A 15,652-nucleotide genomic window follows, 5' to 3' on the forward strand; every position below is an offset into this window, starting at 1 on the left:
GGGCTCGGAAAAAATCCAGATACTTAAAGAATGTGCAAGAATTCTCTTAGTAGGGTTGAAAGAAAAACGATAATAGATAACGAATACTAAGAAAATAAAATTAAAGTGAAATTGATGATGTAGATAAGGAGATCCACAAGTTTATGGCAAAACAATATATTTTCTAAGGGGATTAACAAGTTTATTAGAATTAAAGAATGTTTTAATCATGAAAAAAATAATATATTCTTAGGACATGTGGCCCTAAATGAATTAGATTTTATAATTAGTTGTTAATAATGTAATATCTGTATTATAATAATTTCCATTTTACATTCTCATTTTTATATATGGTTTTAATAAGATTTTTCAGTTTTCACATCTTTGTTTTTTAAGATTTCTTTTTACACATTAGTGTTTTGTTACAAAATTGTTATCATTTTACATATTCGATTTTATTAATGTACAGTTGTATATAACAAATCAGTTTTTTATATATTTGTCTTTATATAAAATTCCCTTTGTTATGTAAGATTAAACGTAGTTCTTTTATAAAGTTTATAAAATTCCTTTTGTTATGTAAGATTAAACGTAGTTCTTTTATAAAGTTTATATCGTGCATGCTTTAGTTTTTTGCATCAACATTCAAATTTGTTTAAAAAAGATTTAAAAATATCACTATTTTTGTTTAACAATTTGTATATTTTTCTAAAACCTAAGTTTTTTTCAAAAATATAATTTTACAAAATTAAAAAAGAAAAAAAAAAACAACACAAATCTCTTATATAATAAAAGTATAGATGAATCGGTGAAAGACACTGATAAAGTAGCCGTCTCTGAATATATACAAACTCATAAACTTTTATTATTTGATTTCAAAACTAATAACACCGCTCTAATCCTTTCTAGGTTTCTGTTGCAACGCACGGGAATGCATCCCCTAGTTTTACAATAAACAACAGATGGGGAAAATTCGCATGCCTCTATTTCCGGTTAAAAACAAAAGACGTGAAAGCCACGTAGCATAAAGTTACCAACAAAATGATTATTAATTTGACCAAAAGTCTTCTAACCCAACAGTATCAAGTATCAGATGTTGTATTTTTTTTTATTGAGTTAGAATGTTCAAATCTTGTTTGCGACATAAAGGAAATTATATTTAATTTATGAGTAAAATTATATTTGTCGTTAAGAAAAATGATTAACAACTTAATAAATGCAAAAATGTAAAAAAGTTCTAAAGTTTAGAATATTTTTTTAAAAAATCAATATTACGATAAATCCATTAAGAACGTGTTCGGCAAAATTAGCTGGTAGCGAGTGGCTTGTAGCTTGTAGCTTGTAGGGTTTTGTTAAACGCTACATAAAGTAGCATTTGGATTTGAAGCGTTTTGTTTAAACTAAACGCTAGAAACTTGTAGTGTCGAACGAGGCTTTCTGTTCAAAACGGAGCGTTTTGTCAAACGCTAGAAGTTAGAAACTCTTAAATCTCAAACGCTCCGTGTTGAACACGCCCTACAAACGACAAATTTAAAGATTTTTAGTGCAATTTTTCTTTTTTTAAATAAAAGATTAAATGAGGATTTTGATTTTTGAAATTTGAATAGTTTGATTAAAAAATTTCACTATTTGTATTCCAGATTTTTTAGTATAACCCAAGAACACGTGTATTGTGACGTGGAATGCTGCCTTGTCCCTCTCTACATCCTGCAAAAAGCCCACACTTCTTCCCTCCCTCGTTTTAGAGAGAGAAACAAAATGCAGCAGATTTTCATATAACTCAGGTATCTCTAAATTCTGAGCTTTACTTGATCCATACTTCTAAACCCTTTGTTGTTACACAATTCACTTGCAAATTTAGTAATTTCGATCATAATTACTTGAATTTTTATGTTTTTTCAAACGTTCGGAGTAGAATTTTCGTTCATCTGGTGTTTTTTCGTTGATTTCGCTCTAATCATGATTTTTAGTTGCTTACGCATAGGACTTGATGAGAAATATATGCATACAGAGAGATCAAACTGAAGAAATTGGGCAAATAAGCACAGCGAGAACTAAATTTTATTTAAACTCTACAATTAGAACGAGTATCTGAAATTACTGAAAACATTGCGTAGATATAAACCAACTTTCTTTTTTGAAGCTTCCGATTATAGTATTTACTATTTTTTTCATTGATGTTTTAAATATTTTTATATATTTAATTTCTATTTTACTTTTTGGAGTGTAAATACGAGGATTCTTTTGTATATCAGTTACTAGTTCATCCTGGATTGCCAGATTAGTAAATCTGGGTGGGTTGTTTTACTTTATCGTCTTCAGATGTGGATCAGAGGAGAAGGACAACAAATCAAACAACCTGTACCTTTTCTTTTTCCTTTTTTCTTTCCCCCTTTTTGCTTTAGGTCGAGATCATAGATTTATAAAGTGATAACTTGTTGGTTTGGGGGGGAGTAATTGAAGTTGGAATAAACATGATCCAGATTTTGATCCGATTCCAATTTGAAACACACGTATTAGATAATTCAAGAGATAAACTTGATATGAATATAGATCGAGTAATTACCACGTTCTAACCCTAGGAGATGTAAGTTTTCCCCTATGTATTTTTATGATCTTATTGTTTATTCATATGATCTCTTCATCTGCAGCTGATTCATCAAGTATTTAACAAAACAAATCTTATAGATTGCTCTGATCATTGAAAGGTCAACATCATCTTGGAATCAGTTTAAGGTGTTTGTTTGACCATGGCGAACTGTGAAGAAGCAAAGAATTGTAAGCCTGAAGTAACATCTTCTTCACCTCCTCAAGTAAGATGCAAAACAACATTTGGATCTTGTAATTTGATTTTCAATTATTTTAATTATAATTTTTTTTTTATTAACTTTAACTTGTGATCAGGAGCAGGAACAGCAGCAGCAGCAGCAGACCAGTCATGTGTATCCTGATTGGGGAGCCATGCAGGTTTATTATATTAATTACTAATTAATTAATAATAATTATAACTGAACTAAAATTAAGCTTTTGAAACTAATAAAAATTGATCTTTTTAACATTATATTTGCAGGCTTACTATGGCCCAAGAATGGCTATCCCACATTACTTCAACTCAACTGTTACATCTGGTCATTCACCTCCACCTTACATGTGGGGCCCACTACAGGTATTCATTCATTCATTCCACCATGACTTTCTTTAATTCATTTCAATATATTGAAACTTAAATAATGAAGATTATACAGTTGACCTTTTGTTGACTTGTGGTTCTTCAGCATATGATGCCACCTTATGCTGCAATCTATCCACAAGGTGTTTATTCACATCCAGGGGTTACTGTTGTAAGTTTCTATTACATTTAGCTCTTAAAACATTTTTATATAAATTTCATTGAAATTTATATAAAATTTAAAACAGGCTGCAAGTCCTATGCATGTTGACTCTCCTGCCAAGTCATCAGGGAATTCAGATCGAGGATTGATTAAGAAATTGAAAGTATTTGATGGGTTGGCAATGTCAATAGGGAATGAAAATGGAATCTCTCACAGGTATGCAAATATTATATATTTTATCAGATCTAAAGTCATTAAAGATTAAATCTTTATAATCTTTAAACAGTGGGGAGACTGAAGGTTCTAGTGAAGGAAGTGATGGAAATACAACAGAGGTAAAAAAATTAAAAAAATAAAACTTGTAACATAAATTGTACAATTCCTTTATTGTAAATGATGTTTAAAAATTATTTCATGTTACTTTCAGGGAGCTAAAAGTGGTCAGAAAAGAAGCCGTGGTGGATCATCTACAAGTTGTAAGTTTCATTTTCCACTTGATTTTTAAATTATTTTTAGGGTTAAAAATATTATTTAAAATATTATATTTTTATTCTACTAGCTGAAATTGGCAAGACAGATGACCAACTTCCTTCCACCAATGAAAATGGAAGCTTAAAGAAAGTGACAGGTGTTGCTGTTACTCCAACTAATGTTAACATGGTTCAGGTATTTTTATTTCTATAAATTTAAAATTATCCAAACATTTTTTTTTGAAATAAAAAATTTAAGTTTTTGTTTGTGATTTATGTCTAGAATGAGAGAGAATTGAAAAGGGAGAGAAGAAAACAGTCTAACCGTGAATCCGCCAGGAGGTCACGCTTAAGGAAACAGGTAACAAAGAAACTCTTATTATTATTATTATTATTATTATTCTTATAATACAATTTTTATTGTTTTAATTTAAATAAATGAATTATTCAGGCTGAAGCAGAAGAACTTGGAACAAGAGTTGAATCTCTCACTAGTGAAAATTTGACACTCAAATCCGAGATTAACCGATTAACTGTTAATTCATCAAATCTGAAGCTTCAAAATGCTAAATTAATGGTACTTGTGAAAAACGAAAATTCCCTAATCTTATTATTATTAAATAATACGAAAAATTGGAATATAATGTGGTTCTTGGGTTACAGGAAAAACTCAAAAAGTCACAAATTGAACAAGACACAGAAGACCCAAGGCTAGACAAAAAGGGGTTGTCTCTGAGCACTGCTAACCTTCTTTCCAGAGTCGATAATGGTTCTGGTTCTAGTACTGGTACTGATACTGATACTGATACTGGTGGTTCAGGTGCAACACTACGTCAGCTTTTGGGTGCTAGTCCCAGGGCTGACGCGGTTGCTGCTGGATAACCCACAAAAGATTATAATTAATGTCTTTTGTGTTTTAATTGTTAAAAGTTAATTGTGTAATTTGGGTGTATTTATGTGATGAAATTAGTTCTAACGGTTAAGTAGAGAGAATTAATGTTATTATCTTAAACAGGAAGTGTGAGTGAGTTTTAGAAATTTGTGCAGCAAACTGAAACGTAATTTTAGTTTTCAGAGTCTGCTTGGAAGTTGTAATTAGTTACCTGATATTAATCGATATACATGGTTTGTGTAATATATAAGATATGTTGGTTGAATGCTTTAGGAAATTACCAAAAACAAGAATTTTTTGACTTAATATGGACGTAATGACTTAAAGGGTTAAGCCATAAGACCTGGCTTAATGTGTTAAGACATAACCCTTTACGTATATGAGTTTGTTATTTTTTTCTTCCAACTCCTCTCGCATTAAGTTGATGAAAATTATGCAAAAAGTTTTGGAATGTAAGGTTTAAATGATCTTTTAGTCTTATTTTGTTTATTCAGTAAAAAAAAAACAACAAATCTAATATAGTGATATGTACTCATTAAATCATTATGAAAAAAAGTTCCAAGTCCAAAAATTGTTTCTTTATGCATGTTTGTATAGTGTTTCTTGGAATTATCAAAATATATGTTAAAAGGTGGGGGATTATGGTGGGTGTTTGATTAGCAAATGTGGGGTCTCTGTATGGAATTTTGAACACTAGACACTTTCTTGATTTATAAGGAAGGCCTCTTTTGCTTTTCTCAAACGGGCCAAGTACCAAGTTTGAGATAAGATGACGGTGGTAGCCTGGTAGGTTAAAAGCGGACTTAGCAAATATTAGCTAAAATTCTAAAAAAAATCCATTGTAGTTATGATTTTTTTTTCTAACCATTGATTTTTTTTTTTTTTTTTTTAAGTTTAACCATTAAAACTTTATATATTTTCAAAAAAAAATAATAATAATAATTGCAAATAACAAACAAAAGATTATGTTTCGGTTAAAGATAATTTTTTGTTAATTCTTTTTTTTAACTTTCGATGATTTTTTTTTTAGTTTAACCATTAAAAGTTTATATATTTTCAATAATAATAATAACTAGATGGGGAACCCCCGTAACATGCGACAATTTTTTCCGTTGTTTGTTCTTTGAAAATGTTTATAGTTTGAGTTGCTCATTCCTTCCCTCTTTAACTGATCTATAGATAAACAAATAAATAAAAATTAAAAAAATATCAATGAATCTGTAAGCAAAACTAATAAAGTGACAATTAAACGAAAACATAGGAACCTATAATGCCACAAATAACCAACGGAAGTAGAGGGACCAAAAAAGACAAAAAGGAAGCAACTTTAAAATGACCCAAATATAGTTGAGGGACCATTGCCATAACCATGAGTAACCTAATAGGAAAACCTCGAATTACCCAAATACTCTTCAGGTCCACTGACTGCAACCCCATTCACATTCTGAGCACCTGCCACCATATTCATCGAACCATGTTGCATCTCCGACTGTATAAGCAGTCCACCACCACTAAATCCTGCATCACTGATAGAAATCAAAGTTAGGTTTAGTAAATTTGTGTGATTCTAGGCACAAAAATGTACTGAAACTCTGATATCACCTGGAAAAACCAGAGGAATGCACTCTAGATGTAGACAAAATTCTGAGTATGACTTCATCAATCTGTGGTGGTTCTTAGTCAACAACATGGTAACACGTCAAATATTGCAACTAGACAGACATTATATTCAAAATAAATTCCATATATTGACAAGTATTTAAATAGAGAAAAAAATAGTGAGAAAACAAACCTTCAGAATCATCATCGAAATCATCATCTTCCTCTTCATCATTAGATCCTTCCATGATTGGTGTTGTATGTCTCTGCCAAAAGTAACAATATAAAATATATATTAATGTCATGTCATCGCCACATCATTGCCATTTGAAGTCATTAATGCCACATCAGCATAAAGTCATAAACAGAATAACTTACTGTATAAGCTTTTCCACTTTGGAACCATTGTCTTCCAGTGAGTTTTTTTTTTGCTTGTAGTAAGAGCTGATTCTAGTAATAACCTGAAAGTGGGAGGGTAGTAATTAATAATTATATAAATTGTGGAAAATAACAAACTCTGTTAATTATTTGGCTCTCTGAAGGGCTATTTGTGCTTCAAATTTTTCTCTCCATGCGAAAAATGTTTCAATAGTGATAGGTTTTCCACGTGGCACAATCAAATCATTTTTTTCAATTTAGTTGGACCCAATGAAATCTTTTTTTTCCAAGTTATCCATTTTGATGGTTTGAATGGAAAAAAAGTATCTATGGTTAAAAAATGCAAAACTATCATTTACTTTACCAAGTCAACATATTGGAGTGAATGTTTAATCAACATTAAAAATAATTTTTTTATCAAGGGCAAAGTGGTCAAGTAAAAATACTTGGTGCCTGGAGTAGTGTAGAAAAAAAAAGAGACGAACGATTCTTTTCTATTTTTTAGGACCACGGAAGGCATAATGCTCTCTGGCATGGTCTCGAACAAAGTGTGAAGCCAGATAATCATATAATAAAAATAATATTAGAGTATTATAACTACAAATAAAAAAAGTAAATGACATTGCTATTTTATGCAAATGTCCCTTAATTATTCATCCAATCTCAACACGGGTTGAAAAATTGTTCGTAGGTCAACCCATCACATTTTGACCAAAGACTTTTATGGTTATAGTAAAAAGGTGGGTAAGTTTTTTTTTTCGTAAACCTACAATATTTTTTCATACCTGATTGTAAAGGTGACGGAACATTCGTAGATCAATTTGGGATCGGAGAAACTTAACTTTTGATTTTACCTCTTCGATATCATGCTTCAATTCTTCCTCAGTGGCGATCGCCTCCTCGTAACATTCTATGCAAGTGCGGCGTCAACATCAGCGGACTCGTGTTTCCAAGACAAACCCTTCACATATCTGATGACGTTGTCGACTGACACTTTCCACCTTGAATCTTTACAGCATAAGAAAAAAACAAACTGCAGATCATTCAGGTTTACGAATAGCGACATGAAATCATTAAGTGAAAAGATGAACTAACAGGAAGAGAAAGAAGATGTCCGTGTGCGTTAACATTTGTTGAGAGAGACGGTGTTGGAGAGTGAAGCATATGAGGTGTTTCCTGGGGCAAACGAACCTGTGATGATCAAGACATAAGCAAGAGCAAGAATCAAATTAGAATCTTCAATGTCGTTTTTCCGGTTAGAGGTTCTGATATAGATAGAAAATCTACCTAATCATAGCATTATACTTTATAAAAAATTATCCTTATTAGATATTATATGTTTGAAAATCTACCTGAACATGATAGCTTGTTATAGAAACCTACTTATGATTATTTCTTTAACAACAAAAATCTATCAACATTCAAGCATTCCATGCAATTAACCATAAGAAACATAAGACAATGTTTTTTATAATAATATTCAGTTTGAAGTACCAAAGACTCAAAAAAAAGTTAAAAGAACTATAAAACAAAATGTATAAAAATGTACAGATTTGGGCATTGAGATTTAGCATACATTTCTGTCACTAACGAACCAGGTCACACCTTTCCAATGATCTCTACAGGGATCGGCACCATTTGAGGTCTATTTGGTCAACGTTCCTGGACAATTTAAACTCTGATACATAATCCTCTAAGCAGAGAATGTAAATAAGAAAGTCACCAAACTTACATTTTAAAAATTTTCAAATTTTAAATAAGATATCGATATTATACACTAAAGCCCAATAATTATCATAGTGGAATTCTATTTTCTATTTTTTTTTTTATAGAAAATGGCTAGAAAATAGCTCGAAAAATTATCATATTCATGTCGTTAAAAAGTTTATAAATAAAAATGTATACATCATAGTTTTTCATTCCATTCCATTCTATCACATTCCTTCATAAAAATTTTATTCCATTCCATCAAAGAAAACAAACAACCTTATTTTGCACTCCAACGTAATTGAAACAAATAGGTAAGATGGTTAAGATTCTAGACCTCTCTAACTTGATTATATTAATAATTTAATTAAAGAATTAAATATTAATTTAAAGAAATGAATAGAAAAAAGAGAGATGTTCACTTTGTTTTCTTTTCTTGTTCTGTATGTTGTTCCGTGTTCTTGTGTCCCATAGATGTGCTTCAAAAAAAAAGATAATAAATCAAAACATACGTAATATTGATATATCATAAAAAAAATAAAAAGGACATAAAAAAAATTCACCATTTTCCTGAGAGGTAACATTGAACCCTTGATTTTAATATTAATTATACTTTGTGTTCAAGCAATTTCACAGCATTTTCAAGGAAGTAGTTTTTGACTGCATATTTAGCATGCGTGTTGACAGCACGTTTAAGCAATTTGACAACATTTTGAAACCATTAATTTGATGGCATATTTAAGTAATTTCACAGCATTTTCAACCTTTTCGACAACATTTTTAACCATTTGACAGTTTTTTTACCAATTTGTCAGCATATTTAACGCAACATATTTAACAAATTTGAGAGTAACTTGAGATAACTTATTCTGCAAAAATTTAACAGACTGGAAAATTGTCATCAGAATAGGTTAGCGATGATCCAGACCAATGGAAGCGATTTAAATAACAAACTACTATAGTCCAACTTCTAGGCTGCTAATGTGGATAGAATATCATAAATAACCTCTAAAACTGTGTAAACGGATAATAAGGTCTCCCCATTAATAACAATGTTTATATATGATGTTGCTCTGTGTCAGCGACCTGAAATGTAAATTATAGGCATTAAGTATTCATCCTTTAATATAAAGTGTGCAGGAATGTTTCATTAAAAAAGATATAGGAAGGGCATTTTGGGAAATCTAATTTGTGGAGTACTTTCTTGATAACCTAAAAAAACCTTTAGATCCTGGTCCGGGCTACCTTCATTGACAATGCCTTGGTCCGGTCCGGTAACAAAAATTCTCGGAATTGATGAAGTGAAACCACTAAGCCTGCAATATTGTAACATTAATCAAAATTATATACCAGGAAATACAGACTAATAGACATAAAGGACAAATTTTAAAAAGACAAAATATACAATATACTAAGTAAATGAATATAACTTATATAATTAGATGAACATTCAAAGCATAATAAACTTATAAGTTGATTTTTAGTGTTTTGGCTGATTCCGATTATATATGTAAAATGACCAAAGAGCACATTTTTCAATAACTGTAATAATACTTTAAAACTATTTGTCGCCTAAACATAAACATCTTAACATATACAATTTATCATCTATATAAACTTAGATTTGAACAGCTTCAGAAGCATGAAATTAGAAACGGATAACTTAATAATTTTACAAATATTTATAGTTTATCTTCAAATATCTATTATAAAACGAACAAAATAAAAGCAATTCAGCCGTTTATTATTAAAATATCTATCACCTGAAGATATATACATCAGGTCCAAGCCCATAGTAACCCTCGATCCAATTTTTCATCTAGAAATAACTTTCAAGTAACCTAGAAATTACACGGACCAATTATGTGCATATCTGATCAGAATCCACAGGGAGAAATGAAAAACTTAAATGTTGATCTCCATTTATTTGAACATCGAAGCACACACCAATATAAAACATAAATTTTTAATTTATACAACAATCATAACCCAAAAAAAAACCTTTTAAATTGCAACAATACATTACACCTGATATCCAAATTATTAATAGAATGAGAAAGAACCTGAAAGATCGATTGATGATGGTTTCTCTAGTTTCATTAATCTACATCGAATTCATGTAAGAAAAACACAATAATAACAGATAGTACTTACATAAAGTTGGAAATTGTTCGTGAGGTAAATGGATATCAGCATTCGAAAATGGGTTCTTACCGGGAGATCTGGATTTGTGAACTTTTAACAAATAGATTTTCCCCTTTGCTTTCGACATTCCACCAGGTGCCCTGATCTGTTAATAGTAATTCATGTCTTTTTAACATTGTCAAATCCATAAAAAGTTTGTCTTTTTAACATTGTCAAATCCACAAAAAGTTAAAAATTTTGTCCATCGGTCCTGATCTGTTAATAGTAATTCCAATTTCATGTAGATTGTTGCTTATGTTAACTCTCACAATTTGATCAAACTCAGTTTCATATAGATTAGTTCTCGTTATGTTGCAATACATTAATAACAAATATGTGAAGTCTTCAAGAGATTAAGAAGCCTTCAAAGTTTACCATAAGACAAAAATTATCATCTTCATCTACAAAACACAACACAACAAATCTCAAACCTAAAACTAATATGATAGACCCTAAATCGAAACCGATGCAGGCGATTGTGGGAATTTAGAAAAGAAAAATAATCAAAATTGATAAAGGCTTGAAAAGATGCTTTACCTGGGGATCTTGTCGAAGAAGCCTTCAAAGTTTACCATAAGACAAAAATTATCATCTTCATCTACAAAACACAACACAACAAATCTCAAACCTAAAACTAATATGATAAACCCTAAATCGAAACCGATGCAGGCGATTGTGGGAATTTAGAAAAGAAAAATAATCAAAATTGATAAAGGCTTGAAAAGATGCTTTACCTGGGGATCTTGTCGAAGAAGCCTTCAAAGTTTACCATAAGACAAAAATTATCATCTTCATCTACAAAACACAACACAACAAATCTCAAACCTAAAACTAATATGATAAACCCTAAATCGAAACCGATGCAGGCGATTGTGGGAATTTAGAAAAGAAAAATAATCAAAATTGATAAAGGCTTGAAAAGATGCTTTACCTGGGGATCTTGTCGAGCTCAACTTTGACGCCGTCTGTGTTTTTAGTTGGATGTAGAAGAAACGCAACTTCATAAGGTTAGAGCGGAATCACGAACCCCCAACCATCGCACCACCTTCTTCGACCGCCTTCGACTTGAAATTCAGGTATGTTTTTGAAGTTTGATTTCATCTATGTTGCTAATCAAGTTCGTTGGTGATGTTGACGTGGGGTCGATGAATGGGAGGACCAGCCGGAGCAAGTAGAAAACTGGAGCAAGTAGAAAACTGGAGAAGAAACAAATACGTACCCTAGAAATAGAAATCGGGGGAAAAGCAACCTGTTTGTCCGTCGCCCTTTCTTTCACCTCCACAAATCAAAAGTCGAGTCAAGGAAACTGTATTGGAGCGTTTGAGTTTTGGATGGAATTGAAAATACAGAAGAAGAATCGAGAGATGGATGGAGTCGGTGAGAAAAATCGGGAATAGAGTCTATGGCGGTGGGGTGGTTTTAGGGATTTTTAATCGGAAGAGAATAAGAAGCGGTGTACAGTATATTTTATGTATGGAAGGATCTGGAGATTGATAGAGATAAACCAAGAAGGAATAGCATTTGGTGCTCTTCTTTAATATATATAGTGACACACAAACAAAAATAGAGGGACCGGAAATGTAATTTAAGGGACCAAAATTGGGCAAAATGTCTCAAGTTTACTGTTAAAACTTTTCACAACTTTAATATATATATATATATATAATAATAATAATAATAATAATAATTGCAAATAACAAACAAAATATTATGTTTCAGTTAAAGATAGTTTTTTGTTAATTCTTTTTTTAACTTTCGATGATTTTCTTTTAGTTTAACCATTAAAAGTTTATATACTTTCAAAAATAATAATAATAATAATTGCAAATAACAAACAAAAGATTATGTTTCGGTTAAGAGCGGCCTTTAGCAAATATTAGCTAAAATTCTAAATAAAAATCCATTGTAGTTATGATTTTTTTCAACCATTGATTTTTTTTTACTTTAACCATTAAAAGTTTATATATTTTCAAAAATAATAATAATAATAATTGCAAATAACAAACAAAAGGTTATGTTTCGGTTAAAGATAGTTTTTTGTTAATTTTTTTTTAAACTTTCGATGATTAAATCGAAAGGAATATTTATTCCAAAGAATTTCCAAAATCTCTTGGTTTTATAGAATTCAAGGTTTATGTAATAGTTTTTTTTTTTTAAATATAAAAACAAACATTCAGTGGATAAAATAATAAAAATAAAATCTTTCGGTTACACCGAAAGAAAATCAAACTACGAATTTGTCCAAACTATTAGTGGTTAAAGATGGTTTTCAGGGTTCATGAAAATAACAAAATTAAATATTCAAAATTTTATTATAAAAATAAAATTTTAATAAAATTGTGGTAGTTTTTAAAAAAACAAAAAAACAAAACACACACCTATTAAACATATTTCTAGTTCTAAACCTTTTGTCCACTATATGAATTGAACCCTCAGCCACTTAGCCACTTAAGGAAGAAGTACTTTCCAATACATCTAATACTATTGGTGTAACGTCTTAATATTTACAAAGAGAATTTTCATTTTAAAATAGATTGACCAATTTAAAACTTTGTTTCAAAAACCATTGGATGATATTTGATTGATTGAAAACCATACATTATCGGGGTTAAGTTCATAAAACTACAGAAACAAATATTTTTGTTGCGTGTGTACAGTCCATCCGAACTCTTCTCATGAACGACCTACAAAATGTTTAATCCACAACTATAAGCATAAAGTTTAGTGAGTTCTCCAATATACCACTTATTCCACTATATATACAATGCATCCACATATAATCCCCGACTCTAGCGCCGATCAACCAAAACTCATAACCATATACATATATCATACGCAACGGGCCCTACCCAACTCACATAATGGCCCCCCGCCCAAACTTACATAACAAGCCCCGCTTCACCGTACATAAAGGACCCCTCCCAAGGAGTAAACGAGTCCAACCCAAACTCCATTTCTAGGAGCTACATTCTGGTCTTCCATACTATTGTCAGGGGCCAAATCCTAGTCCTCCATACCATACCAAATCCATACATAGTTAGAATCCTATAGACATTTGAACAAACGATCCACCTAAAAACAATAAATCAAACAAGAACCATGTAGTCGGATAGTAGACCAAAAGTTCTCAGGCTATCCAATTTGACTGCATACAATCCCTTAGGGAAAACATTCAACAACTAGTTAATACTATCATTACCCTAACCAATCATGACACCTAGCAGTATCATACAATCAACATGCAATACCCTATACCAAGATAACAAGTGTCCCATACTGCACAAGCATAACACAGAGTCCTCCTAGTTAACTAACATACCCGTACCTTAACAGTATCATTATCCTACCATGCAAAGGATATACAATGAGATACGTGGCATAGTGAGAAACTCACCTGAACTGAAGAACCGGAGAAGCACAACACTACTCTCACCCCTTGCACCGATCAATACCACGAACCAACTAATACCAAAAGAGATAAATTCCCAATCAACAATCCAAATCCTCCAAGTTTGACTCAAGATCAAACTGGTCAACAGTTAACGGTCAACAAAAGTCAACGGTCAACCATGTCAATAGCCACCACGACGTGGAGACCTCCTACGTCGTAGGCATAATAGGACAAACTAGACGACATGCAGTACATCGCCACGTCGTGCGCATTTTCGGAGAAAATAATCGTGAAGCTGGACTCCACCATGTTGTGGTCATTCCTTGGTCGCGTCGTGGTTACTGGCAGAAGCCATTTTCCTCATTAGGGACTTAATCCATTAAGACAACTTATAATACTTTACAGAGGGCTTCATTGTACCAAGATAAGTTATAAAAATCAATACATTATGGACATGCATGTCTAATGCATGTCTCCACCAAAACTAGGTTAAAAATGTCAAAATATGACCTTTAACTCATGCATGGCTCCAAACCATACTCAAATTATAGATCTACAAGGTAGAACACTCCATAGACATCCAAGGTAGCTAAAGTTGCAAGCTTTATTTGGAGTTCTTCCATGAACTCCAACCACCATCATGAAAGAGACATGAAAAGCCATGAAACTCTAGATGTAGAAAGCTAAAGCCACAAAGTTGGGAACTTGAATACTTACAGAGGTCCAAATGATGTTCAATACGCTAGGTCTCTTCTAGGAATACTTATAGTCTGGCATTAGACCAAGAGTTCTCAGGCTATCCAACTTGATTGCATACAATCCTTTAGGATAAACATTCAACAACCAGTCAATATTATCATTACCCTAACTAATCATGACACCTATCAGTATCATACGATCAATAGGAAAGACCCTACTAGTCTAGCATACCAAGACACCAAGTGTCCTATATTGCACAAACATAACACGGAGTCCTCCTAGTCAACTAGCATACTCATACCCTAACAATATTGATATCCTACCATGCAAAGGGTATACATTGGGATACGTGACGGTGAGAAACTCACATGAACTGAAGAACCGGAGAAGCATATCAACACTCTCACCCCTTGCACCGATCAATAGCATGAACCGACTAAAACCAAAAGAGGCAAATCCTCAATCAACAATCCAAATCCTCCAAGTTTTACTAAAGGTTAAACTGGTCAACAGTTAATAGTCAACGGTCAGTAAAAGTCAACGTTCAACCAAGTCAACAGCCACGACAACGTGGAGACCTTCTGGTCATGTTGTGGGCTTAACAGGACAAAATAGACGACATGCAGGACATCGCCACATCGTGGACCCTCCTTGGCCACGTCGTGGGTATTTCCTAACAAAACAATTGTGAAGCTGGACTCCACCACATCGTGGTCATTCCTTGGCCACATCGTGCTCACTGGTAGAAGTCATTTTCCTTAATAAGGACTTAATACATTAAGACAACTTATGATACTTTAAAGAGGGCTTCATTGTACCAAGATAAGTCATAAAAATCAATACTTTATGGACATGCATGTCTCCACCAAAACTCGGTAAAAAATGTCAAAATGTGACCTTTAACTCATACATGACTCCAAACCATACTCAAATTCTAGATCTACAAGGTAGAACACTCCATGGACATACAAGGTAGCTAAACTTGCAAGCTTTATTTGGAGTTCTTCCATGAACTCTAACC

The 15,652-nt window shown here is 32.0% G+C and overlaps 1 protein-coding gene across 4 annotated transcripts; it reads left to right on the forward strand.

Moving 5' to 3' along the window:
* The first annotated feature begins 1,651 nt into the window (after positions 1-1,651).
* On the forward strand, positions 1,652-4,938 carry LOC145104856 (common plant regulatory factor 1-like). 4 transcript variants are annotated; one of them, XM_079042024.1, is made up of 12 exons: positions 1,652-1,763; positions 2,668-2,792; positions 2,884-2,946; positions 3,050-3,145; positions 3,255-3,320; positions 3,397-3,527; positions 3,598-3,646; positions 3,739-3,787; positions 3,871-3,977; positions 4,065-4,142; positions 4,233-4,358; positions 4,445-4,938. In XM_079042024.1, exons 2-12 carry the CDS (start codon positions 2,730-2,732, stop codon positions 4,661-4,663), a joined length of 1,047 nt encoding a protein of 348 aa, XP_078898150.1. In that variant the 5' UTR covers positions 1,652-1,763; positions 2,668-2,729; the 3' UTR covers positions 4,664-4,938. The 4 variants fall into 4 exon arrangements, with proteins under 4 accessions (XP_078898150.1, XP_078898147.1, XP_078898148.1 ...); XM_079042021.1 differs by having other exon boundaries at positions 1,656-1,763; positions 2,631-2,792; XM_079042022.1 differs by lacking the exon at positions 1,652-1,763 and adding an exon at positions 2,235-2,566.
* Positions 4,939-15,652: the final 10,714 nt, after the last annotated feature.

This window comes from Lactuca virosa, chromosome 4 (genome assembly GCF_052849685.1).
Source record: "Lactuca virosa cultivar CGN04683 chromosome 4, Lactuca_virosa_CGN04683_v6, whole genome shotgun sequence".
NCBI lineage: Eukaryota > Viridiplantae > Streptophyta > Magnoliopsida > Asterales > Asteraceae > Lactuca > Lactuca virosa.

What these genes read in the sequence shown, in the direction of transcription:
- LOC145104856 (XM_079042024.1), top strand. Translation starts at nt 2,730, where the DNA reads ATGGCGAACTGTGAAGAAGCAAAGAATTGTAAGCCTGAAGTAACATCT. An exon ending in TGGTGGATCATCTACAAGTT is followed by an intron (nt 3,788 to 3,870) that starts GTAAGTTTCATT and finishes TTATTCTACTAG; the next exon opens with CTGAAATTGGCAAGACAGAT. An exon ending in TTCAAAATGCTAAATTAATG is followed by an intron (nt 4,359 to 4,444) that starts GTACTTGTGAAA and finishes CTTGGGTTACAG; the next exon opens with GAAAAACTCAAAAAGTCACA.